Below are 27717 nucleotides of genomic sequence, written 5' to 3'. Positions count from 1 at the left end.
ATATGGCTGGAAATTCAGTATATTTCTGATGGTACAAAAAGGTACCTACAAACTACAGCCCTTGGCTGCCTTCTTGAAAAGGTGAACATCACCAAAACAGTCTCTAACTAGGACCCAACTCCTAATGAGTTGAATGATCTAACACAATGAGCACCTTGGCCTTTCGTAGTCTCATTGGACTTCTTGGAGTGCTGGCCGACCAGCCGGCCAGCCTACTAGACAAAATAATCATAAAATCCATAAATATAGATGCGCTTGCAGTCGTCTTAGCCAACAGCTCCTGGATCCTTATCTGGCTCAGCCGACAGCTCTGTCATGCAGCTGACAGTGCATCCTAGTCCTTCTCCAAGTCCACACTAGCTAATCTGCACTCTGTGCTCCATAATCCTGGTTCTATCTGGTTCTCATTCTCTTTATTTGGCTGCCTCTTCTGGACCAGCATCTGAGAATGTCCATGGCATCTCTCATGCACATGACAGCCGACCAGCAGCCAGGGGCCATATAAAATGGCCCCTTGCCCCCACACTCCATTATGTATATTTTGCGGGATTATTGGTGTATATAGCAGAGTTATAGAGCTTCTCTCTCTCTTTCATCTATGTATTGCTCTCTACAGCAGTTGTCTTCATTTTCGCTGTGCATTCTGACATCATCACCTTCATCATGCCCACCAGATGAACCAGCGAAGTGTGATCTCCAAGGAGGGGATGTTAGAAAATCTCAAGGAAGAAGAGCACTCCCTCAAACAAGCCACCCGATGGCACCGTATAGGTGGAAAAACGCAGCAGCAAAGTGTCTCTGAAACCACCTCCAAAAGGTACAAAAAAAGCAGCCAAAACAACACCTACACCTTGCTGAAAAAGGCAGCAAATAGATGTGTGTTGTTAGCAGTCAGATTAGTGTCTGGGTCATCCAGGCCCCCATTTTGTATGTCCGGGGTGTCCTGTTTTTGAGTCCAGCATTCAGTTTTTTTTTGTCCAGCCTTTAGGTATTTTTGGCCACCCACTTTTGCCACTTTTTTGCCATTTTACCATTTATTCATATTTTCCCCCCTCTTTGTAGGTCGTGGGTTAGTGAGTTGCCCGACAAGACCCCTGGGTGGGTACTTAGGGGCACTCTCCCCCCCACTTGGTTATCGTGTCATTTGAGAGCGTTGCCCATGGGTCATCCCCTGCACCCTCGTGTGGACTCTCGCCTTGTATGCTTCATCAGCGATCTTGAGTTTTTATGAGCGTTTTCATTCTCTCTCTCTCTCCTTTGCTTTGCGTTTTCACTTTCTCTCTCTCCTGTCATCGTTTCCGCTGCCATTTCTGACATGGTATTAGAGCCTCGTCTAGTACCGGCTGCAGTAGACTTGTGTAGCACGTTTGGAGGGTGATCGGCTGCGTTTTCGGGGCATTTTGGGACCGTTTTGGAGACGTGAAGCTTGCTGTTTTTTCTGCTACAGCAGCATTTTCAGCATTGGAGGTGAAGGTGAAGACCATCAGCACATTCCTGAGGGACTAGCAAGACTTCTCGTGCTTCTGCTCTTGCGTTTTCACTTGCATCCACCCCGACCCGGTAGGTAATCTACAGCCATGTCTGAGATTGAAGTAGAGAACGAGGTTCAAAAATTCTTGAATGGGAGATGCCGGATTATCCATATACAATCATAAACCTGTCCTTCATCCAATATGGCTATCCAACATGTCCTTCCATAGGCGCACAAACATGTATAACAGCCCACATGGCTCTTCCATACGCGCATAAAGTTGTACGACAGCCCATAGGGCTCTTTCACGAGCACATAAACCTATAAACCAGCCCATGTGGCTCATCCATGAACTCATAAACCTGTAAACCAGCCCATGTGGCTCATTCATGAGCTCATAGACCTGTATAACGGTCTGTATGTCGCAACCATGAGTGCCAAAACCTGTAACTCAGCCCATGTGGCTCATCCATGAGCGCATAAACTAGTATAACAGCCTGTGTACCGCATAGAACCAGAAATTTCAGCAAGCTTTAGGACTGTTTTGCTGAAAAATATCCATCCTGGGAGTGCAAGATGTCATGTGCATAGTGTGTATCTACCGTGTGCTACACGCACGCAAGACTAGCTTCGAGGTTTGGGGAAGCTTGGAGGTAGGCAGGCTGATTGACGAGCTGAGTTAGGGTAAACTAACAGGCGGGCACCCAAGTATGGACAGGCGGGCGCCCACGATGACCGGCCAAGATCCTATAAAAGGGTGGCCAAGGTTAGTTATTGGGATATAGAGAGTCTCGCGAGTTTGTGAGAGCTCTATGGTCTTGGAGCCTGGATCTAGTGCAGACGTGCACTTGCTTTACGTAGCCAAGGCCGGTAGCAATCTCGAGGCCCGCGAGGGTAGCTTCGTGGTGGTATGGGACGTTGCGAGGAGGAGATTGGTCGGTACGTCAACCTAGTTAGCTCAGCTTGTGGCTCGGTGGGGACAGCCAAGACTATGGGCTTGCCCACGGCTGTCATGGTTGGGAGGTGAGTCAGGCCTGCACCCCCTTGTTGTTTATTCGTTTGTTTGCAGGATTCGAGTCTCGTACCAGGAACGATCACGAGGAGATCCTTGGCGATTTGACACAAGATGGTGTAGAGTAGTGAAAATCATCTTCCCCAAGTTGGATATGGCTATGGTGGACTTAGAAATGAAGAGAAAATGGAGAAAAATCAGAGTTTTCAGCCTCCAAAAACCTGCTTGAAGCTCAAACTCGCCCAAGAGAGAACTCTCTCATGTTCAAATAAGCAAGAAAATGCTACAATGCCGTGTGTAGAGCTGAATTGACAAGTGTGAGGACACTTGTCTCACTTTTATCCTTTTATCTGCCACATGTTCCAAATCTGAAGGCCAAAAATTCCACAATCTTTAGCTCTAAAAATATCCCAGATGATAGCTTATTTCACAATGGCGCTTTGGCAATACTCGATCTTTGTTGAATTCTAGAGGTAATGACGCGAACAGAAATTCCATTGGAGATTGCTAAAAATAGCAACTTTCCCTAAAATTTAGGAGATGATCTCTTTGTGTTCCACCGCATGAGAAATACATGTCTTCACCACGTAGGAACCTGTTTCATTGCTCGATCTCTCCCAAATTCTCGAGAGTTCGCCATATATATACTTTCCACTTGCGGGATAAGGAACTGATGGGCGAATACTTAAAGGTAAATTATGGCCTTATGTGTAAAGCCATGCAGGAAAGAGAGCCAACTCATGTTGGAGAAGCTCTCCGACAGGACAAGTGGAAGCAAGCTATGCAAGCAGAGTTAGATGCTATAGAGAAGAATGGGACTTGGGAACTTGTTCCCCGACCACAGAAGTGGAAGGTGATAGGTGTCAAGTGGGTATTCAAGACCAAATATCATAGCGATGGTTCTCGTGATGAGCATAGGGCCTGGCTTGTTGCCAAGGGGTATGCTCAGAGACCCGGGATTGACTTTGAAGATACTTTTGCACCGACAGTGCGGATGTCGACCAATCGGACAGTTATTGTAGTAGCTGCTAAGAAGAAATGGCCAATCTATCAGATGGATGTGAAGTCGGCATTTCTTAATGGCGATCTGAAGGAGGAGGTTTATATGGAACAACCTCCCAGCTTCCAGCTCCGCGGATCAAATGGCATGGTTTACAGGTTAAGAAGGAGCTGTATGGACTCAAGGAGGCTCCTAGGGCTTGGAACAAGAAGATAGATTCATTCTTCTGAAGAATAGGTTTCAACCGTTCCTCCGCCGACTCAAATCTTTACATCTTTAGGGAAAGGGGACTCACCACATCGATAGTCCTCTATGTAGATGACTTGATCATCTCACGCAGTCATGAAGAGCGAAAGATGCCTTGCAGTCAGAGTTTGAGATGATGGATATGGGCCTACTCCACTTCTTTCTAGGTTTGGAGATTTGGCAGACTCATAGGGGGATCTTTGTCTCCCAGCAGCGGTATGTCAAGGAGCTTCTGGCAGCCTTTGAGATGGAAAATTGTAGGCCTATTTCAACTCCGATGGATCCCAACACGAAGCTATCAGCTCATGACCATGGTGAGCTAGCGGGTGCTTCGAAGTACCGAAAGCTAGTGGGATCCTTGATCTGGCTTCTGAACAGCCGGATGGATATAAGCTTCTCGGTTGGGCTGTTGGTTGGTTTTATGAATAAACCAGTGAAGTCGCATTGGTAGTCAGGATTGCGCATCCTACGGTATCTGCAGGTGACACCAGACCGTGGCATTTTCTATGCCAGCGGGGGGGGTAGACGACAAAGTTGGATTGAGGGGATGGACAGATGCAGACTGGGCAGGTGATCCGGAGACGCGGAGATTACTACAGGTTACTGCTTTACTCTAGGATCTGGGGCTATTTCTTGGAGCAGCAAGAAGCAACCAATGGTGGCGTTGTCTTCTACGGAGATGGAATATAGAATGGCATGCACAGGTGTATGTGAAGCAGTCTGGCTTTGGTGATTACTATGTGGGGATCTTGGCTTCCCTCATGTTAGCAGTCAGATCAGTGGCTGTGTCATCCCATTTTGTATGTCCAGAGTGTCCTGTTTTTGAGTCCAGTGTTCAGTTATTTTTTGTCCAGCCTTTAGGTATTTTTGGCTGCCCACTTCTGGCACGTTTTGGCCATTTTACCATTTATTAATATTTTCCCCCCTTTTTGTAGGTCGTGGGTTAGTGAGTTGCCCGACTAGACCCCTGCATGGGTACTTAGGGGTCCCCCCCCACTTGGTTATCGTGTCATTTGAGAGCCTTACCCACGGGTCATCCCCTGCACCCTCGCGTGGACTCTCGCCTTGTATGCTTCATCAGCGACCTTGAGTTTTGATCAGCTTTTTCATTCTCTCTCTCTCTCTCTCTCCCTCTCTCTCTCCTTTGCTTTGCGTTTTCACTTTCTCTCTCTACTGTCATCATTTCCGCTGCCATTTCTGACATGTGTACCTCTGATGAAAAACACTGATCTGGACGCCGTCCTTGCTGAAAATGCCCTCCTCCCTCGCTGAAAACACAGCCTGAGTAGGCGCCTTTAGGGCTGAGAAAACGCAGATGAAGTACCTCTCGTGATGGCTGAAAACGCAGGTACAAGGGGGTTCCCTGGAGCTGAAAACGCAGCCACAAACAAACCTCCCAATGTTGATGAAGAAAACGCAGCCACCACCGTCCTCTCCGAAGCTGAAAACGCAGGTCCAAGGTGGCCTCCTAGGCTGAAAATGCAGCCAAATCTCACCTCCTGCTGTTGACTGACATCGCAGTCAATTCGCCTCCACTTCCCGGCTGAAAACATGCGCTTCTCCTGGGTCCTCCTTTGCTGAAAACACAGGTACAAGAAGAACGCAGACGGATGCTCCTTCCACGCGATCAACTCTCCGAGTGCGGGCAGCCCTCATGTTCTGATACCATGTCAGAATGTGCAGCGGAATATGATCAAGAATGAACGTGAGTAAAAGAGAGAGAGATATGAGAGAAGACCAAAAACGCCAATCTATATCAAGAATAGATGCATACAAGAGTGAGCCCTCGCGTGGGTGCAAGGGGACTGGTGAGTAAGAGCTCAAGTGAACAATGAACTAACTCAGGTGGGGGTAGAGTGAGGGGGCGGTGACCTATTTATAGGCCACCAATAAGTGAGTCCCCCAAACCTAGAAATGTGCACACAACCTACCTCTGCTGTAATAAAATGAGAGAAATGCCCAAAAATGGGGCAAAATGACCAGACGGGTGGCCAAACCAAAACCAAGGGTCGGACTGACTCGAGATCTCTGAACTGGACCAAAAGAGCCGCCAAGACAATGCGCCAAACGTCCTGACACATCCGGAAATGACTGTTAACAACACGCACCACATTTTGTAGCACTGCAGATGCACTTGCATGCAGGATTGTTGAATGGGTGCCTGGCACATAAATACAGCATGCATGGACTCACTTTAATGTTTGTGAGTTATGGTATTCATGCTATAGGCAGGACTATTCTTATTTTCTTTATGGGTTCTTCTCCTCCACTATCACGGATGGCAAATTCTAACTCAGGACCCAATATTTAGGAATCGTAGTTGGCAATGAACGTTGAAGATAAATCACTCGCACCAACACCCCTTGGCTGCAGGACTATTCTTGTAGTTGCCTTCAATTTGTAATCTAGCATAGATGGGTTACTTATATTGAGTGTGTCTAGATTTCTACTCTTCTCTTTTTTCATGCTTTTATCCTATGTAGAATGTCCAGCCTGTTTCTTTGTATAGTTTTGAAAGGCCTAAAATTATGCTTTTCTTGCTATTGCACATTCTCAAGTAAGTTTTTAACAAGAACAACTTTAATGATTTGTTTTCCAGCTTGTATACGGGAAGCTTTTGCAAAGCTCCTGATGACAGAGGTGAACACTAGCAAACAGGAGTTTGAATCTGCCATAGCCACACTCTCAGACTATGGCTTCTCGAAAGTCCTTATCAAGCGCACACTCAAGGACATCTTGAGGGTGAGTCATTCTTCTAGTCAGGTCCTGATTTTATATTTCAAAGCAATAATGTGCATTATCAACTTATTCCAAATGTGGGCTGCTCACCTTTTGAAGGTTTATAATGGTAAAGAGGGGTGGCCATTGATAAAGGAGAATGGCTATGAAGTGGTGATAGAGAGGCTCATTTCAGATGAAGGGCCAAAACAACGCAAGGTTAATGTTGATTTTTTAAAACAGATTGTCTTTGAAAGCAAATTTCAGTTTTCTCAGTTTCCTTTCTTTCTTTTTTCATTTGGAGCTAGTATTCATTAACTCTGCATAGGTAGAATGAGAAGTCTAAAATCATAGGTCAGTATGTTGTGACTCTGAGGTCGTTAGTAGTTTTTGGATTTCGGAATTAAGTTGGATTTCTTGGACTTGTTTATATGAATGATTGTAGAATAAGAGGTCTAAAGCCATTGTTGCCTCCTGTGGGTATTTGCTAGGGGAGCGTCTAGGGGCTTTACAAAACTGATCAAATCTTAGGAACACTAGGATAGACGAAAACTTTTGAAGTTTCAAGCGGTGAAGATTTCAAGCAAGATATTCAAGGACTAATGGAATTACTCCAATCCGTGTGAATCTTGACGGGCTCATGCGAATATCCATAAGAGTGAAGGGGTTTGGTTTCAATTGAGGAAGTGTAAAACCATTTGATGTCTTATATCATATCATACCAGGAGCAATCAGAATGTCTGGTGAAATGATATCTGCTGAACTTGAAATTAAATTTGTAGTACTGTGGGACTGATTTGGGGACTCGTAGAGTAAATCCATCCAAATTAAGTGATAAGGGTTTTTTTATGGTACGGCCTTTTATGCTAACGGAGGAGTGTTGACGTCTTTGAAACTGTGTGTACCAAACAACCAAAAAACCCCAGTACAAGGACCCGCTACCAGCACCAGAGATACAAGTGTGTCCAACCGCACTAGAAAGGGCTGACGCTCAACAAGCTATGTACAATCTCTCAGGGAGGTAAATCAGGGTGAGCAAGCAGCCAACGTGGGGGCATGTACTCCCGACGGGGAGAGCCATCCCTCACCGTGAGGAAGATCTGCTGCCCACTCTATATGTGCAGGAAAGGCTCCCTTCTCGCCTCTCTAGCTCGTGAAGAGAGCGTCAAGAGATGGTCCCATTCACCACGAAGAGTATGAATGGTCTCAACCACCCAAGACTCGGCTATAATCTGTTGTGATGTTGAGCTCCGAGAACCCGCCCACACCTGGCCCTCTAGATGCACCATCCTGTGATACTAGCCAAAATGCTAAATAACTCAATACAACTCTCACATGCTACCTGTTCACCCCTAGATTTTTGGTTTGCTGACTGCCCTGCTGCCTTCCAATCTGGTGGCATTAACCCTAGCCCACTTTTGCACCATGTATGAGAGAGAAGACTGGTTTCAGGCAGCTAGGCCACAATCTAAGATTTTTGCATATATTAGCCCTCTAGCAGCTAGCCTCCTTAGATGACCGATATGGTTAGATCCAGCTTTCAATTGTGGTTTCTTCCACCCCAATATCTAATCAACCTTAAGGATGTGTTTGCGGCTCTTCACCTGCCAAACCACCCAATTCTCATTTATTCCAGCAAGCTTCACACCCTCCTCTCCACTTGAAAATTTTTAAGGATGACAAACTCGATACTTTAGGCGAGGGAATGGACAATATAGGTTTGCGATTCGAGTAAGAATTTATGCACATGCTTTGTTTCTAGCTCAGAACAAGGAAACTAGCTGAGTGGTAGTAAGCCAAACAGCTTCCAGGAGCCTCTTCTTCACAGCAACCTAGTGTGAAGGGCTTAAGAACGCCGGGAGCAGTGAAAACGAGTCCTCTAAGAAAAAGGTAGACATGCCTTAGAAGACACCAAAAGAGAAGACACCGGATGGTTTCACGAGAGCTTTTCTGCCAAAGAGGAGCCCAAATAGTACCAGGCAAAGAACAAATGGCTCTTCTACCAAATAGTTGGGCATGTGAAGAAGGATTGTCAAAATGGCAAGAAGAGAAAGCCACTAAGCAAGACAAGCCGCTGACGCCTCAGTATTAGTAGCAATAGCTCCGCCTCCTCCGCTAGGAGAATCTTCCATGCATGCTGTCCATCTACTAGTACCAAAAGCTAAGCAGAAGGACACTTCACTTACACGAGGAACCATGCATGTTTCTAGCTCCACCGACAATCACAAGTTCATATTATAATCAAACCTGCTTCTCTAAAAAAAAAAGGCATGTGAGAGGAAAAGAAAAACCACAAAGGAAAAAGGAGAGGGAGAAGGAAAAGTAGACAGAAGAAAGGAAAAGGAAACATAGAGAGAAGAAAGGAAAAGGAGGGTTGCCACGTGGATAGCCTCAATGGACAAAGTTGGGTGAACCTTTCATTGTGCTATCTGCCATAAAAAAAGTAATGACGTGGCAAGTATGCGCTTATGACATGGCACTTGTGAGATGTCTTTTTTGGAGAGTGCTTCTTAACATGCAAGTTGCTTTTGCTTTGTGCAAAAGTTTTAGAGACAAAAAAAAGAGTTGAGAGAGGGTGCCAGGCTGCCAGCCTATAAAGGTAAGGCCCTTGGGCCAGTTGTAATCAAGCCTTGTAACTGTTTGTAAGTTTTGGGCAAAGAATAAAGACATTTCCTTTGGGAGGCGCTAGACTGCAAGGATTCCTTTGGCTTAACGTCTCTCTCTATTTGAAATATATTCTCTCCTAAGTATCTAAGTACTATCAAATCCCTGCTTGCTTATTATTTTTAATTCACGTGTCTTCCAAGTGAAGGCCCATTATAGTGGTATTAGAGCAGGTCACTGCCTTTCTTCTATGAAGATCATGTTCATATAGATATATCCTCGATCCAAGTGAAGATCAGGAGATTCAAGAATGGGAAGAAACGAGTGCCATAACCACTTTTCATGAAGAACCTAAATGGTTTGAGGAAGCGCTTAAAGCACATGGAACATGTCTCGTGGAATGAGGGAAGCGGAGGTGCAACGCTCCTAGACACGAGAGAAAGAAAGAAAGAAAGAAAGATTTTATTAACGTCTTCCAAAAGACCGAACTCGGCCTATGAGACAAATCGGAGTACCTGTATGGGGTATCCTCTGTCATCCCAACAAAATGAAAAAGTACTGAATAAAAAAAGCTGAATCTGGGTGTGCAGGGGATGGAGCTCTACTACTAGGAGAATGCAAAGCTATATGCATGGAGTATACAATCATGATATGCAACCTAGCTAGCTCCATCCTGTACCATACTGGGGGTATAAAATGGTATACATCAGTGAAGGGGGTGTCCACAGCTCCCTGAAGAACATGCCTGGGTGTGCTCTGAAGCGAGCCAGTCGCTCCGCACCCTCTCTGAGAAAGAAAGAAAGAAAGAAAGCTGTATTAACGTCTACTAGAGGCCGAACTCGACCTATGAGACAAATCAATGTACATCTGTCAATGTCCTCTAGATCTCCAAAAAAAAAAGGACAAAATAAACATGAAATAAACTATGAAAGTACTAAGCTAGTGGGGGGGGAGGGGGGGGGTGTGATGGATGGAGCACTACTGCTAAAGGCTTAGTATGTAACCTATATGCGTAGGGTATACAAGAATGCAATGTAGATCTGTCTAGCTTCAACCAGTACCATAATGGGGGTGTAATATGTGATACATAGGCGATGGTGAGACAAAAATCCCTCGGAGCATGATCTTCGAGTGTGAGTGTAAGTGAGCTAGCCGCTCCCGGATATGGTGCTGATGTCGAGCCCGTATCTCTGCAATCTCCCTTGATGTAGTCTGGGAGTCTGGTAGCTTGGTGCTCTCGGTCTTCGTCTGGCTCTCGGTCTGCAGCGCGCTGAAGTGTAACCCCCTCCTGTGTCAGGGTAGGCATTGGGATAGATCTCTGGAAAAAATCAGTGAGTTGGAGCTGTCGCCCACCTCTCCCTGTGGTATGAGTCCGTAGCAGTGCCTCTCTGTGGCGCTGTGTTTCTAGCAAGAACTGGTCAAATCTGCGCTGGTTTGCGGATTCCATGATCTGGCGGAGTGAGGAATGTCCACTAAAGATGGTGGTGTATCTCTCTCTAATGTCACTATATGCTCTGCATTTTTATACATAATGCTCCTCACTCTCAACCTCCTCCCGGCATAGTCTGCATATCCTCTCTGCTCTGGGAATCTGTGCTGCCCTACCTGCCTCAATCTCAAGCTGGTGTGATGACACTCTGAGCTGGCCAATCGCCACTCGGGCACTGTGAGGCATGTACACATCCATATATCCGGGTCGCTGAATGAATCCATCCGTTGAGATATGCATAAACTGATCTCTGTAGTATAGCATCTTCGGCGGTAGAGGTTGACTGGGTGTAATCCATCTCTCTTGAGTGTATCGCTGCCATAAATTCTGCCGAAGGACTCTATTCCTCTCACTGTGAGAGAGCTGGATGTGTGGTGCATGTATATCATACTGGAAAGGTGGCAGGTGATCTATGTTGAGACCATGCTGAGTGAGCCACTGGAATACCATGATCTCCTATCTCCACTCTCTGCGAGCTGCTTGGATGCCTCAAAAGTTCTATGTGAGAGTCGATCTGATGGCATATCTCTTGTAACATACCCATTGTAAATAACAATATACTTGCTTCAGAGTTGAAAATATATAACTTAGCTTGTCATTTTTTCGATCAAAAAAACTTCTATTTTTGGAAAATGAGCCATTTTTGCTTAGAAATTTGTAATTCTGAATCCAAATTTGGAATCTACGCGTAATTTTACGCTTAAAATAGTTTTTTCTGAACTAAAAACGGGCACCCGGAATGGGTTTAATTAAGCTTTTAAGCCTTTAATCTGCGAACTTCCGACCAAAAATAGTAACTATCCAGGCGTCTAATCAACGAACGGAATACGCCCCCATGGTCACGGGGCAAGGCCGGACATTTCCGTCAAAAAATATTTTTTGACCCCCCCGGACGACGGCGGGCGGCCAGCGTGGGCCCCACCACGAGCGCCGCCCGTGAAAAAACCGACAATCCGCCCGGGACACCCAAGCGTGTACACGACCTAGATGCACCCTCCAGCACACCCCTACACGTACCCCCTCCTCCCAGAACCCTCTATCCACAGGTGTCGCGCTCTCTCTCTCTTGGGGACACCTCCACCCCCATGTGTCACACTTTCTCTCTCCTCGAGACACCTCCACCCCCAGGTGTCTCACGCCCACACTCTCTCCCGGACACCTACACCACCCAGGTGTCACCTTCCCGCACCCGGACGTCCATCCTCCAGCACCTATAAAAGGACCCTCCCAGCCCCCTTCTCCAGACAAGCCCCCAGCAAGCCCCTACGCGCAAGCCCTCTCTCAAGCTCTAGGACATGTCCCCCCCCCCCTCCCCCCGTGTGAATAGACTTAAAGTGCGCCTCTCCTCCAACCCTTGCCTTACTCTTCCCTAGGCCTCCCTAGACGTACACTCTTCTCAAGAGCTCTCCAAGTTAAGGACACCCTCTCAATTTCCTCTCTCCCTCCCCCCATATGCGGCGACTTAAACTTAGGCTAAGAGGTCGTTCCTGCCCATAAGCCCAACAAGCTTTTCCTACCCCAAACGGACTCCGTTTTCGAATCCGTTTGAACCAGTAGAATTCTCTCTTTTCTCTCCACGCTCCCAACCTCTTATATTCACCTCGTTTTCTCTCTATCCTCTTAAAACTCTAGCGCTCCTATGGCGCCGAAACGCCGCCGAATTGAAGAACCGCGCGCTGCCCAAGGAGGGAATGAAGCAAATCGCGTCCCTGCAATCGACTTCGCCCCTCTTGAAGTGAATAGGCATGAAAACGATAACCAGGTTGGTCATTTAAACAGTTTAAGTAAAATTCTCTCTTATGAAGCTTAATGCAAAGATTCGTAATAATAGGAAAGGAACCAAGGTTAAACCCCTAGTATAGATGGCCTAAAGTACCTTATGGTTACTCTTAAGTAAAGTTATAGGAAAGTAATCTTGCTTTTGAATCATTGTCTTTCCGAAACGATGGTTTTTGTTAATGCGTGAATTCATTGAATTAAGGCTATGTCTCTTTTTATTGGATATACTGTTGGTTTATTGCTAACATGCAGGTACAGCTTCTCCCCCCCTTAGCTAACTCCGTGCTTGCCTGTGTAGCCGGGCGGAGGATATAGCGAGGCCGGGAGTCGGCCCAGGGTAATCCCCTCCTATGCCACTGGGAATTGGTTTTCACCACCAGGGTGATGTATATATGGTGCCTAGTTCTGTGGGTCCAGGCTAGTGCGGTGACTTAACCCCCACCTCATGAGGAGACGTCCCCTCCGAAGAGCGAGAGGGTTTGGTACAAGCGTCAGTACCTGAGGGGGTGACAGGACGGCTTGGCCCTCATCGGCTGGCTGACGACGAGGGGAGACGGTCCGTGAGGTTTACCCAGCTGGTTGAGGCTGGAAGATCGAATTCTAGATTATCGATGTAGTTGTGGTTATGGTTATGGTTTGGACATGAGTTTGGATTGGAATATCGGCCCGGTTTCAGGGTCTTTGTAAATATTTTTCACTGTAAGTATGCTCGTTGATTTCAATGTTGTGCTAAGAAAGATTTTCTTTAAGGAATCAAGTGTAATTAATTAACAAAGGAATTTGTTTTTAAGTGTTTCACAGTGTGGTAGGACTTAATTAGGAAACAATTGAACGGGTGAGTGTGTGGAAAGTGGGAGAATGGATGCCCTGACGGTACCATTCTAAGGATGGGTGGACCCGATCAGTCGGGTAGCTTTCTACTAGTCGTAACCTACGATACTTAGGGAATAGTAGAGTCACGAACAAGACTTGTTTTCGGGGAGCGAGCCAGCGGCCGTGCCTCATGAATACGGGGGAAAAAGGCGTTGGCTTCCTTGAACCAAGTGTGGGTCTTGTTCCATCTCCACGCACATTTCGTGCTGGGGATTAGAATTTCCTTTAGGATGACTACGTTTCCCCTGCAAGATAGAGTTAGGTCCGTCCGTTTGCTCGTAACCTCGTATTTCTACGAGATCGAGGTGTCGTCAATCGGAAAATAACACGAGACTTGACCGCCTATCAAAAGGATTCCCCCGCCCTTCGGGTCGGGGGGCCTTACTTGTGGTATCAGAGCAGGTTTAGACTTGGGAGATTTTATATTGTATTCTCTTGTTGCTCTAGGAATTCTTGTTAAACTAATCTAGTTACGGCTGGATGCAGGAGGACGAGATGGATCCCTATTCTCGCTTCCTGGTATTCCAATGCATGTTCATGACTGCTTGTCGCTCTTCCGAATTCGAGTTCCGTGACACTATGATGCACATTGTAGACAAGCTAACCCTTCCTCTTTACACTCGCATTGAAAGGGGATGGAACAGAACTGAGTATTGGCATCGTCGATCTACCTACTTCATCATTCGAGCTGAGCACGTCGGCAATCTCACCAACGACTTGAGGCGGATCCGATATGCCGAGATGTTGCGGATGGTTCGCCTGTTCTGGTTTATTGGCACTCCTCGTAACACCTATGTCACTATCGATGGGAATCGCATGCTGCAGAATCGTTGGGTTTATGATAAGGTGACTCAAGTTGTATCCCCTGATAGAGTAGCCGTTACCCGTCTTTCTAGACGAGGTTTACCTCCCCTACCAGAGACTTATCGAGTTCTTGAAAGCATGGGAGAACCCCCCTACTTTTTCAATGCTACCACCGCAGATCTTTATTAGGTTCCCTAGAGGACTACCATGTAAATAAATAAGATTGGATTTAGTCCAATCCTTGTAAATGGCTTGGTTTACTTGTAAATATTAAAGCTTGGAATAAAAGGTTTTGATTTTCACACTCATTGTCTTATGTGTATTAAACCGCCTAAGTGACATGATTCTAAATTTAGCTTCTTATTGATAACCAGGATCGTCAAGTTCTTGCTCCCAATGCATTATATACAGATACACAGGAGAAGAAGCTTCTCCTCAAACAAATGCAACCTCCCTCATTTAATGGGGCAGGTTCAAAGATTGAAAGGGATGCAGAAGTTTGGATAGAAGCCATGGACGATTACTTTTCGGCTGCTGGTACAGGAATTGGGAATCAATCCATGCTTGCCAGATTCCGTCTTACTGGGGACGCCAAACTTTGGTGGAAGCAATGGTGCCGAGATAAGGGCGTCACTGAAGATACCCAAACCTGGAGTGACATTAAGCAAGCTGTGAAGGGCCGTTATCTTCCCCCATCTCATGAATCTATTAAGATGAACGAGTTCTTCAGCCTCAAGCAGCTTAGCTTAACCTTGGAGGAATACTACTCAAAATTTGTCACACTTGGCAAATATGCTCCACCTATGTCGATCACTCAACAAGTGGCCCGATTCTGCCAAGGGCTGAATGAACCTTTGGATTCTCGCCTTGAAGCAATGAGGCCAACTACCTTACAAGATGCTCTTACCCGAGCCAAACCTCTAGCTAAAGAAGTAAAAAGTGGTCAAGCAAAGAAGAGAGTCTATCCTGAGTCTAACCCAAGGGGGCGCCTTCAGAGGAATTACCAATCGAATTTCCGCCACAACACTATTGGTCAGTATCCCAATAATTTTGTCCCCCGCAGTTATGCTAATTCCACTTCAGAATCCTATGGGGACCAAAGGTGCTTTTATTGCAATGAAGTTGGCCACTTCCGGAATGAATGCCCCAAACTTGCAAGACCCTCTCTCAATCCTAGTGTCACTGCTGCTCCACAAGGCGGCCAGGTAGTTCAAGGTCGTGGGATTCCTAATAACCGCCAAGCTAGACGAGGTGGTGGTGGACGTGGTAGAGGTCGTGGAGTGACTGCCCGTGTTTGCTCTATGATTGGTGAACCGACTTTAGAGATGGAAGAAGAAAAGCAAGCCACCATTCATGCAGCTATAGAACATCAAGGACCTAATCAGCAGTTTTCTGTTATCCAAGCTCCGGCTACTTATCAAGGTAGATCTTTCCAGCTTTTGGTTGATTGTGGTAGTACGCATTCATTTCTTTCTCCAAAATGCTTGCGTAAGTTACAGTTAGATCAAAAACCAGCCCAAGCAATGATTGTTGAGTTAGCTAGTGGAAAAGAAGAAGTATCCCGACATTGTGTGGGGGATCTTGAATTTGAATTGGATGGTGAATCAACCCATGGGTATTTTAGAAGCTTACCATTAGGGATTTATGATGGAATCCTTGGTATCGATTGGTTAATTGCAAACAATGCTGACATTCACTGTGCTGAAGGAAGCATCACCTTTAAGAATAGTCAAGGGCAGGTAGTATCAGCCCAAGGAAAAACAGGTAAACCCAAATTTCATTTGGTCAAAGCTAATCGTCTTCTTAAGGGAGTGCGCAAGGGCCAACAGATCTTCCTTGTCAAACTCAACAAGGTAGAAGAAAGCAACCCAAATTTAGAACCCTCTTGGCTCCAGGAGTTTTCAGATATCTTTCCAGAGGAACTTACAAAACTACCCCCATCTCGAGAAGTAGATCATGGGATTGAGTTAATCCCTGGTGCTGAATCAGTTTCAAGGAGACCTTACAAAATGTCTCTTCCCGAAGCCATAGAGCTCAAGGAACAACTTAGGCAGCTCATTGAGCAAGGATTCATTCGCCCTAGTAATTCCCCATGGGGAGCGCCTGTTCTTTTCCAGAGAAAGAAGGATGGCTCGCTTCGGCTTTGTATTGACTACCGAGGCCTAAACAAGGTCACTGTCAAAAACAAATACCCCATTCCTCGCATCGACGAACTTCTTGACAGACTTTATGGATCCAAAGTTTTCTCCAAGATGGATTTAAGGTCTGGCTACTATCAAATTAGGATCAAGGAATTAGATATCTCTAAAACCGCTTTCAATACCCGCTATGGCCACTATGAATTTACAGTCATGCCATTCGGATTAACCAATGCTCCCGCCACCTTCAACCGCCTGATGCAGGATATCTTCTGACCCTACTTGGATGAATTTGTCCTTGTCTTCTTCGATGACATCTTGGTCTATTCTCAGTCAAAAGAGGAACATGAGGAGCATGTACGCAAAGTATTGCAAATACTGCGCGAACATAAGCTCTATGCCAAGAAAAGCAAATGTACCTTCTTCACTTCCCAAATTGAATATCTAGGGTTCATTGTCTCCTCAAGGGGCATCTCAGTAGACCCTGCCAAAGTCAAGGATATATTGGAATGGCCACCCCCTAGGACAGTCAGAGAAATCCGTGGGTTTCTAGGCATCACAGGATGGTATAGGATCTTCATCAAGGATTATGCCAAGATAGCCGCACCCTTAACTGATCTCCTCAAGAAGGAATGCAAGATAGTATGGTTACCAATCCACCAAATCAGTTTTAGCCAACTTAAAGCTATCCTCACCTCAGCACCAGTTCTGAAGCTCCCTGACTTCACCAAAGAGTTTGAGGTTGTCACTGATGCTAGTGGCCTTGCACTTGGTGGTGTCTTAATTCAAGAAGGAAGGCCTGTGGCTTACACTTCTCGTAAGCTTAAAATCTATGAAGTCAATTATGCCACCCATGATTTGGAACTCCTTGCAGTTGTTCATTGTTTCAAGTTATGGAGACACTATCTCCTAGGCCGTAAGTTTCTGCTTGTAACTGACCACCAGAGTTTAAAGTGGATCTTCACCCAGCCCAATCTCAACATGAGGCAAAGAAGGTGGATTGAGATTCTGCAAGAGTTTGATTTTGATATCAAATTTCGTCCTGGAAAGGATAATGTTGTAGCAGATGCCCTCAGTCGCAAATCCTTCCTAAGTGCAATCTCTATGCCAAATAACCCCATCCTAGAGAAGGTAAAGCAGGTTTCACTTCATGACCCTGATTACCAAAAGCTAGTAAGCCTGGTTCACAAGGAGGCACCCACAGAAAAGGAAAATATATTGATCAAGGGATACACCCTCGATGATGAATGCCTCTACTTCATGCATAGGTTATGTATCCCCAAAGATCTTGCACTAAAGAAGATGATCTTGTATGAAGCTCATGATAGCCCCGTAGCAGGACACCCAGGTTATGCAAAAACCTTGAATGCCTTAAGGAGAAGTTACTTTTGGCCTGGAATGAAGAGAGATATCCTTCAATACATCAGACAATGCCTTTCATGTCAAAGGATTAAAGCTGAAAGAATCAAAATGCCCGGGAAACTCCAACCTCTGGACATTCCTCAGATGAAGTGGGAATGTATCAGTATGGATTTTGTCACAAGTCTTCCCACAACACAAGGAGGGTATGATTCTATATTAGTAGTTGTGGATATGCTTACCAAAGTCACCCATATTATCCCAGTAAAGAAGACATTTAAATCTTCTGATATTGCCCGCCTTTTCATCAAGGAAATCTTTAGGCTTCATGGATTGCCAAAAAGAATAGTCAGTGACCGGGACTCTGACTTCACTTCAAAGTTCTGGACATCATTATTCCAGGCTATTGGAACACAACTTTGTTTCAGTACAGCTTACCACCCAGAAACAGATGGTCAAACTGAGAGAGTTAATCAGATTATAGAAGACATCCTGAGAGCCTATTGTGGGCGTGAACCAAAGAAGTGGATTCAGTATCTCCCTCTAGTGGAATTCTCTTACAATACATCCTATCACCAAAGCATAGGGATGTCACCATTCAAAGCTCTTTATGGTCAGGAATGTTTGTCTCCCTTAAATTTCTCTGACCCCACACTAAAGGTTAAAGCCTCTAGGATGATGCTTGAAGAAATGGAAGAACAAACCAAAGCTATTCGTAAGGATATTAAAGCCGCCCAGGATCGACAGAAGCATTATGCTGATACCAAAAGATCTGAAAGAATTTTTCAGCAAGGAGACAAAGTTTTTCTTCGAGTGCGGCCAAAGAGAAGTTCTTTATCTCTTGGAAAATTTAGGAAACTGAGTCCAAGGTGTTGTGGGCCTTATGAAGTCATCAAATGTTTGGGAAAACATGCCTACAAACTTCGCCTCCCAACCCACCTCAAGATCCATGATGTATTCCATGTAAGCTTACTAAAGCCATATGTGCCTCATCCTGATCATGTTCTTGATGATGAACAAATTGTAATGCCAACTCAGGGAGTCCTTGAAATGAGACCTAATAGAATCATTGACTCTAGAGAAAGAGTGCTTCGCAATAGAATCCTTAGGGAACATTTAGTGGAATGGAAAGATTACCCTGAGGAGGATGCCACTTGGGAGGAAGAGTCAACCCTCCAAAAGAATTACCCAGAGTTCGTGCCGAGATGAGGACATCTCGAGTTCTTTTAGTAGGGAAGGATGTAACATACCCATTGTAAATAACAATATACTTGCTTCAGAGTTGAAAATATATACTTAGCTTGTCATTTTTTCGATCAAAAAAACTTCTATTTTTGGAAAATGAGCCATTTTTGCTTAGAAATTTGTAATTCTGAATCCAAATTTGGAATCTACGCGTAATTTTACGCTTAAAATAGTTTTTTCTGAACTAAAAACGGGCACCCGGAATGGGTTTAATTAAGCTTTTAAGCCTTTAATCTGCGAACTTCCGACCAAAAATAGTAACTATCCAGGCGTCTAATCAACGAACGGAATACGCCCCCATGGTCACGGGGCAAGGCCGGACATTTCCGTCAAAAAATATTTTTTGACCCCCCCGGACGACGGCGGGCGGCCGGCGTGGGCCCCACCACGGGCGCCGCCCGTGAAAAAACCGACAATCCGCCCGGGACACCCAAGCGTGTACACGACCTAGATGCACCCTCCAGCACACCCCTACACGTACCCCCTCCTCCCAGAACCCTCTATCCACAGGTGTCGCGCTCTCTCTCTTGGGGACACCTCCACCCCCATGTGTCACACTTTCTCTCTCCTCGAGACACCTCCACCCCTAGGTGTCTCACGCCCACACTCTCTCCCGGACACCTACACCACCCAGGTGTCACCTTCCCGCACCCGGACGTCCACCCTCCAGCACCTATAAAAGGACCCTCCCAGCCCCCTTCTCCAGACAAGCCCCCAGCAAGCCCCTACGCGCAAGCCCTCTCTCAAGCTCTAGGACATGTCCCCCCCCCCCCCCGTGTGAATAGACTTAAAGTGCGCCTCTCCTCCAACCCTTGCCTTACTCTTCCCTAGGCCTCCCTAGACGTACACTCTTCTCAAGAGCTCTCCAAGTTAAGGACACCCTCTCAATTCCCCCCCCCCCCCCCCCCCCCCATATGTGGCGACTTAAACTTAGGCTAAGAGGTCGTTCCTGCACATAAGCCCAACAAGCTTTTCCTACCCCAAACGGACTCCGTTTTCGAATCCGTTTGAACCAGTAGAATTCTCTCTTTTCTCTCCACGCTCCCAACCTCTTATATTCACCTCGTTTTCTCTCTATCCTCTTAAAACTCTAGCGCTCCTATGGCGCCGAAACGCCGCCGAATTGAAGAACCGCGCGCTGCCCAAGGAGGGAATGAAGCAAATCGCGTCCCTGCAATCGACTTCGCCCCTCTTGAAGTGAATAGGCATGAAAACGATAACCAGGTTGGTCATTTAAACAGTTTAAGTAAAATTCTCTCTTATGAAGCTTAATGCAAAGATTCGTAATAATAGGAAAGGAACCAAGGTTAAACCCCTAGTATAGATGGCCTAAAGTACCTTATGGTTACTCTTAAGTAAAGTTATAGGAAAGTAATCTTGCTTTTGAATCATTGTCTTTCCGAAACGATGGTTTTTGTTAATGCGTGAATTCATTGAATTAAGGCTATGTCTCTTTTTATTGGATATACTGTTGGTTTATTGCTAACATGCAGGTACAGCTTCTCCCCCCCTTAGCTAACTCCGTGCTTGCCTGTGTAGCCGGGCGGAGGATATAGCGAGGCCGGGAGTCGGCCCAGGGTAATCCCCTCCTATGCCACTGGGAATTGGTTTTCACCACCAGGGTGATGAATATATGCTGCCAGTTCTGTGGGTCCAGGCTAGTGCGGTGACTTAACCTCCACCTCATGAGGAGACGTCCCCTCCGAAGAGCGAGAGGGTTTGGTACAAGCGTCAGTACCTGAGGGGGTGACAGGACGGCTTGGCCCTCATCGGCTGGCTGACGACGAGGGGAGACGGTCCGTGAGGTTTACCCAGCTGGTTGAGGCTGGAAGATCGAATTCTAGATTATCGATGTAGTTGTGGTTATGGTTATGGTTTGGACATGAGTTTGGATTGGAATATCGGCCCGGTTTCAGGGTCTTTGTAAATATTTTTCACTGTAAGTATGCTCGTTGATTTCAATGTTGTGCTAAGAAAGATTTTCTTTAAGGAATCAAGTGTAATTAATTAACAAAGGAATTTGTTTTTAAGTGTTTCACAGTGTGGTAGGACTTAATTAGGAAACAATTGAACGGGTGAGTGTGTGGAAAGTGGGAGAATGGATGCCCTGACGGTACCATTCTAAGGATGGGTGGACCCGATCAGTCGGGTAGCTTTCTACTAGTCGTAACCTACGATACTTAGGGAATAGTAGAGTCATGAACAAGACTTGTTTTAGGGGACCGAGCCAGCGGCCGTGCCTCATGAATACGGGGGAAAAAGGCGTTGGCTTCCTTGAACCAAGTGTGGGTCTTGTTCCATCTCCACGCACATTTCGTGCTGGGGATTAGAATTTCCTTTAGGATGACTACGTTTCCCCTGCGAGATAGAGTTAGGTCCGTCCGTTTGCTCGTAACCTCGTATTTCTACGAGATCGAGGTGTCGTCAATCGGAAAATAGCACGAGACACCGCCTATCAAAAGGATTCCCCCGCCCTTCGGGTCGGGGGGCCTTACATCTCTGATCCTCTGTATGAAGCAGATCGTCTGGAAGAGGGCCTCTACTAGCATAGGAGGTGCAGCAAACTCCGCTCAAACAATGTCATTTGGGACGGAGGGTTTGCTGCGGATCATCCGTGAGAGCATGAGAATCTAAGGCCTCTCTATTTGAGACCATGTGGAGGTGGCGAGCCCAGGTGCCTATATTGCTGCGGCATACATCAAAGCAGGGGTGACTAGTGTGTCAAACAACCACCCCTTCGTGCGGGGCTCCTGGAAGTGTGCCTGGTGACATTGTCTCTCTAGCATGGCCAGAGCTGCATACCCTCGTGTGAGTCTATCCTTGGTTGCCTGTGCCATGGTAAATCTTCTTGGCGGAGTCGCAAATGTAATCCCCAAGTACACATATGAGTCTACCACGTCTACTTGTCCTCCTGTGCTAGTGTGAAGATGGCCTGTCATTGAACTGGTCGTGAGAGGTGGAAAATCATGACCTTGGTTTTCCCAAGGTTCACTATAAGTCCCCTCTATGTGCAGAAGTCATCGAGTGCATGGAGATGATGCTGTAGTCCCATCCGCGACTCAGAGACCAAAATAATATCATTTGCATATAGCATAATGTGGACTGTGGTACCTGAGATATCTACCCCGTCCTCACCACCGTGAACAATGAAGTCAGCCACCTCATCAATGTATAGCCCAAATAGTGTAGGAGAGAGTGGGCATCCTTGCTTTACACCTATGGTGCTAGCAATAACATTAGATAGCCCCTCGGGGCATCGTATGCGCCCGAGGACCTGCTCATATAAAGCATAGATGCCCCAAACCATCTCTGATGGGATCCCCAATGACTGGAGGCGCTGGAAGAGTCTCTCCCGTGGCACCGTGTCAAATGCTTTGCGGAAATCCACAAAGCAGCAGTATAATCTCCTCTCCCGTGCCCTAGCCTAATCAATTAGACATCTCAGAGTGAATATATGGTCAATAGTGGAGAAAGCTCGTCGGAACCCAGCCTGCCCTGGTGCTCGCAGTCCCTCCTTCTTTGCATATGAGCTCAACTCTGCCTCGAGCACTGTGCCATAAAGTTTGGCCAATGTATGACCAATCATGATAGTCCTGTAGTTGCTGGGGTCTAGCATCTCTCCCGCTTTGTGGAGAGGCACGATGGTGTGCATAGTCCACTCAGCTGGTAGGCCCTCCACTAGTGCCCTATTAAAGAGGTGAGCAACAAAGGGTGCCAGTGTGTCAGCTGCATAAATAAGATGCTTACTCTGTATACCAGTGTGGTCAGCCGATCTCCCATGCTGTAACCGGCGGATAGCTCTCTCTACCATCGAGGCGGTAAAGAAAGTAGAGGTGGTAGGGCAAGGCTCTGGTGGCTGTGGTATGGGCGGTTGCTGAGGGATATGCTAGAGGCTCTTTGCATATGTGTGCCATGTGTGTGGATCCTCAATCGGGAGAGAGATTCATATTAACTTCAACGAAATGCCTAAAAGGCATATGGGACCAAAACATTACATCCACATAGTTCTTGTACATTCCACTTCGGGAAGCTGGAGTGCATTTAAGCACTGAAGCTGAAAAATTGAAATATAACTGAAAATGATGTACTAGGTGGGATTATAGATTAAAGCTATGGGTGTCATTGGGACTCCTTATATTTCTTGGGCTTGTGAAACTCTTCGATGATAGCTTTCCCTCCTTGGTAGATTGCCCACTTCCCATTTTTCCTTGCTTCAGCTACTTTTGCTAGTTCTTCTTTCCTGTTTATGAGTTGTTGAGAGGTGAGCTTATGTGCCATCCATATATTAGTCCCCTCCAATAATTTTGACTGTTTCATCACCTCAAGCTTGTCTTTCATAGTACCATACAATATAAGAGCATGCCGGCCTTTAGCTTGGACTCTTAGCGGTTCGCCAATGTTCACGAAAGGTAAGGCTCGGGTGACTTTCCGGCACACTTCCTCTATCTCTGTGAGGTATATGTCTGCCTCCATTTCTTCGGGTTCCACCACATCGGTAACGGACCAATCTTCTTGGAGCCCACCAACTCGAATGCACTTTGCTATGCCGGCTATGTCGTCTTTTTCTTTGATGGCTGAGATCACTTCTTGGACTAGGGTTTCTTTGTTTATGATAGGTGCTTCATTGTGTACCTGAGTATATGTCTCCTCCTATATTGTAGGCGGCGGGGGGCCGCTGCTCCTTCCTTGCTTTCGAGTACTGCTAACCGTGCTTCGATTTTGATTATATGTTGCTCTATAAGGGCGAGGCTCTCCTTCAACGATGTGTTTCCTTAGTGCATCTTCTAGAGTTCTTGCAGGAGGTATTTCTCCCATGGGGTTGGTTTCTCGTGAGGCATCGGTGAGGGACAGGTGATGAGTGTGTCCGCGAATGTCTTCTTTGTGTCCCCATTGGGCTGTTGCTTTGGAGCCTTTAGGATCCCATCTTGATGATGCAAGCCCTCCTCCTCAAGCGGGACCAATACGAGAGAGAGAAATGAAATGATATATTAACGTCTCTAAGAGGCCATGATGGTCTATGAGACCAAAACTGAGAGTACATCTGAAGTTGGTGTCTCATCAAAGAGAACAACCAAATGAAACTGAAAAGTACAATAAACTGACTGTCTTACAGTTATAAGAACTGTAAGTAAGACTCCAACCAAATGAAACTGAAAAGTACAATAAATTGACTATCTTACAGTTATAAGAACTGTAAGTAAGACTCCTAGATGATGCTGAGTAGAAAATACTAGAAAATGTATATCAAGTAGATCCATGTATGCTGATCAGTTGAAGTGCTACCCTCTCCTCAGATCAAATATCTCTGCCATGGGGCTGTCTACAATGGAGAGGTCGTAGAAACGAGGTAGGCACCTCCGATTCCGAGCAATAATGGCTCTGATCTGGCCATGTTGAGGATGCAGTGGTCGGGATCCTGGTGGGCGTGGCTGACGAGCACGACATAAGACGACTGCTCTATCAATGGTGACTCCCTGGGAGCGTGGCTGGTGTCCTGATGGCCCGATGGAGGAGGTATCAAGAAGTGTGTGGGCTGGGGTGCTGGTGCTGAAGAAATCTGTCAGGATCCTCTGTCTAGGTATACCTCTGTTGAGGAAGCTCCCATCGCCGTTGTAAAAAGGTAACTGCCTGGAATAGGGCCTCGGTCACTCTACTGGTGCGGCACCCAACTCAGCCCGAACAATCTCATGTGGTACCGATGATTTGCTCTGGATCATGCATGCAATCATCATAATCAATGGTCTCTACATATGCCTCCATCCCTCATCCATCCCTCTCTGAAATCTGTGATGTATGCTGGGCTCCCAAATTGGAGCTCCGTACAGGAGGGTCTGTGTGACAAGTGTATCAAATAGCCACAATTTGGTGCGCGGCTCCTGAAACCATGTGTGCAAACTACCTCTCAAGTACCCCCAAGGCTGCATGCCCTCGAGCTCATCTAGCTGTTGTTGCCTCCTTCAGGGAGAAACGCGGTCCTGTGAAAGTAACTCCCGAATAGACATATAACCTGACGTACTCAACCGGCTCCCCTCGGAAAGTGAACTGATACTCTGATGTCGTCACCCATGCCTGTGTGGTGTCAAACACCATAACCTTGGTTTTCCCAAGGTTCACTGTCAGATCTCTATCTGCACAAAATGCTTGTAATGCATTTAAATGTCTCTGTAATCCCTCTGGAGGGTGTGAGATTAGAACAATATCATTTGCATATAACAAGATGGGTATCAACACCCCTGCTAGGCATGTCCCTGGGCCTCCCAATCTGTCTACATAATCGGAGATCTCATCCATGTACAGTCCATGTACAGTCCAAAGAGGGTGGGTGATAGCGGGCATCGTTGCTTCACCCCTATCGTGCTGGTAACCATATCGGGTAGTCCGCCTGGAGCTCGGACTTTGCCTGTCACAGACTCTTACAAAGCATATATCCCCCACTGCATATCCTCAGGTACCTCAATGTCATGCCATCTGTGCATAAGCCTAGCACGTGGTATGGTATCGAAGGCTTTGCGTAAGTCCACAAAGCAGTAGTATATCCTTCTCTTTTGTGCCTTGCCCTCTTCAATAAGTTCCCGAAGTGTAAGTATGTGATCCAAGGTAGTAAATCCTCTCTTGAAGCTAGCTTGTCCTTGTGCTCGGTGACCATGCCTCTCTGCCCAGCGGCTCAGCTCCGACTCCAATATAGAGCCATATAGTTTGGCCAAGTAATGACCAATCATGATCGTCTTGTAGGTGCCTGGTACCATGGGGTCCCCACTCTTAAAGAGTGGTACAATTGTATGTTCTGTCCAGCTTGCCAGGAAACCCTCACAAATGGCACGATTAAACACATGTACAATCAGTGGAGCCAAAGTGTCATGCGCATATGAGAAGTGCTCTCCAACTAGCCCATCATGATCCTGTGCCTTTCCATTCTGTAACCTGTCTATCGCATCTAGCACCATCCGTATAGTAAAAAAGGTGCTGCTAGCTGGTCTAGCTCCCAGTGGAGGGGGGGTGGGGGGCTGTCTTGGTGCATCATATAGCTCTCTAGCATAAGCATGCCATGCCTCAGGCGCAATAATCGGAGTACTAGGCTGTCTCTCCTGAAACATCTTCCATGCCCTCTTGTTGTCCTTCCCCAGGAAGAGTTGGTAGATCTCCTCCTCTAACTTAGCTTGGTTGGCTCGTTTCTTCCTGCTCACAAGGGGCCGAAAGATCATCCTGGCTTGTCTATGTGTGTGAGTCCCAATGGCAATCTCACGTTGTAGCTGTGCTCGTGTCTCATGACACTCATCATCATACCAACTGTTTTGTGGGGCGGTGCTGCGCGGGGGGGCGGGGGGGGGATCATAGTGTAGGGAAACGCATATGAGGCAGATGCATGTAGTACACTTGCCAATCCTCTTGTAATCTCGTTGAGAGGGCTATGCGGGTCTAAGGCAAACAAGCCATCAAATACTGGATCTCGGTAAACCCCAGCTATCTCACTTGTAAACTGATATCTCGGGTACCTAGGTAGATGAGTGGCTGGCTCAACTCTCGGGGATCTACCTACTAGTTTGAAACTTAGGTATGCATGATCGGCTGCTATGCCAATGGGCCGACTGGAAATCGTGAAATCCCGCACATCAGGTATCAATGAAGGAGATCCCATCAAGTAGTTCACTGTGCTCGCTCCCCCTTTTGAGTTCCAGCATGTGAGATCATCTGATCCGTGCCATCTCGATAGGCCATTGTATATGACCAACCCATGTGCATTCCTGAGTGTGAGAAAATGCCTGCCATAATCTGTAATCTCCCCCTCATCTTGTGTTGAGCTTTGCAACCCAACATCCTCTGCTATGATCTCCCGAGAGAGAGTTAGAAAGAAAGAAAAAAAATATATTAAGCGTCTACTAAAGACCCAATGGGCCTATGAGACCAAAGTGATACAATAATGTCCATGGCATATCTCATCATGGAATGGAAAATAAAACAAAAAGAAAACATAAACATAGCTATCTCACTAGGGTGATACAAAACTGTCCATGGAAACTCATCATGGAATACTAAGAACATAGAAACATGAGAGCAACATCAGCTCCGAGTAGAAAGAAAGAAAGAAAGATTTTATTAACGTCTTCCAAAAGACCGAACTCGGCCTATGAGTTAGAGAGTTAGAGTTAGAGTTATGTGTTCTAGAGGCCAAAATGGTGACAAACATATTGTCTGATGGATACATGTGTCAGTGATCTGAACAAATAAAAGGGTACAAATAAAATAAAATAAAAGCTGGGGCATCATAATCTTTAGGTTATAGACTATACTGGGTGTCTGAAAGGAGACTCCCTCATAGGTCGCCGAAGCAAGGAAACAATCTCCTTCGGGATGAACTGTCTGGGAGGTGTCTGTTGGTGACGTTCGATGATCTCGCTAATCCTCCCAAGCCATCTTGATCTGCGACGATGAATACCTCGGGGTCTAGGACGTCGGTCCTGGCACAATTGAATAGCTGGCTGAAGATTGATTCCTCTGGATGTGGATGCATCTGTATCTTGGGCCCGCCCCTGTGTTGAAGACGTGCCTCCCAAGAAATCAGTAAGCTGTTGTCAGAATACGCAACGGAGATGATGACTAGATCTGGGAACACAAGAGCAAAAAACGCATGCAGAAAAACAACACAAGAGAGAGATAGATGTAGGCGTGTAACTCTGCTCTGATATACACAAGAAGATCCCGATATGATACAATGAGTGGTATGGGGGTGGGGGCCTATTTATATGCCCCCACATGTGCAGTCGGCCTGCTGAAAAAAAGCTCCACGACTGCATCTACAGTCGGCCAGCAGCATGCAGCCAGTCGGCCAGCTCTGAGGGTCCACGACTGCATCAAGTACAGTCGGCCAGCTCCAGTACACACATCTGATGTAGTCGGCCAGCAAATGGATCCTCCTGCCAACTCAGGGTTGCCTCCCAAGCCACAGAAAAATGGAAAAAATAGGGGAAAAATGCGGGGAGT

The 27717-nt window shown here is 46.4% G+C and overlaps 1 protein-coding gene across 3 annotated transcripts in view; it reads left to right on the top strand.

Moving 5' to 3' along the window:
* Positions 1 to 27717, top strand: part of LOC147621904 (Nucleolar histone methyltransferase-related protein) — a 100246-nt gene that overhangs the window by 32466 nt on the left and 40063 nt on the right. For all 3 annotated transcript variants that reach the window (XM_086822923.1, XM_086822924.1, XM_086822922.1), the window contains exons 2-3: positions 6329 to 6471; positions 6568 to 6666. In XM_086822923.1, the coding sequence (XP_086679049.1) occupies positions 6361 to 6471; positions 6568 to 6666 (210 nt within the window). In that variant the 5' untranslated portion in view covers positions 6329 to 6360. The remainder of the gene's footprint in view (positions 1 to 6328; positions 6472 to 6567; positions 6667 to 27717) is intronic.

This window comes from Cibotium barometz, chromosome 29 (assembly GCF_041138505.1).
Source record: "Cibotium barometz isolate CiBa-2024 chromosome 29, ASM4113850v1, whole genome shotgun sequence".
Classification (NCBI taxonomy): Eukaryota; Viridiplantae; Streptophyta; class Polypodiopsida; order Cyatheales; family Cibotiaceae; genus Cibotium; species Cibotium barometz.
The sequence above is the reverse complement of the archived record's forward strand: the minus strand, read 5'-3'. Positions and strand labels throughout refer to the sequence as shown.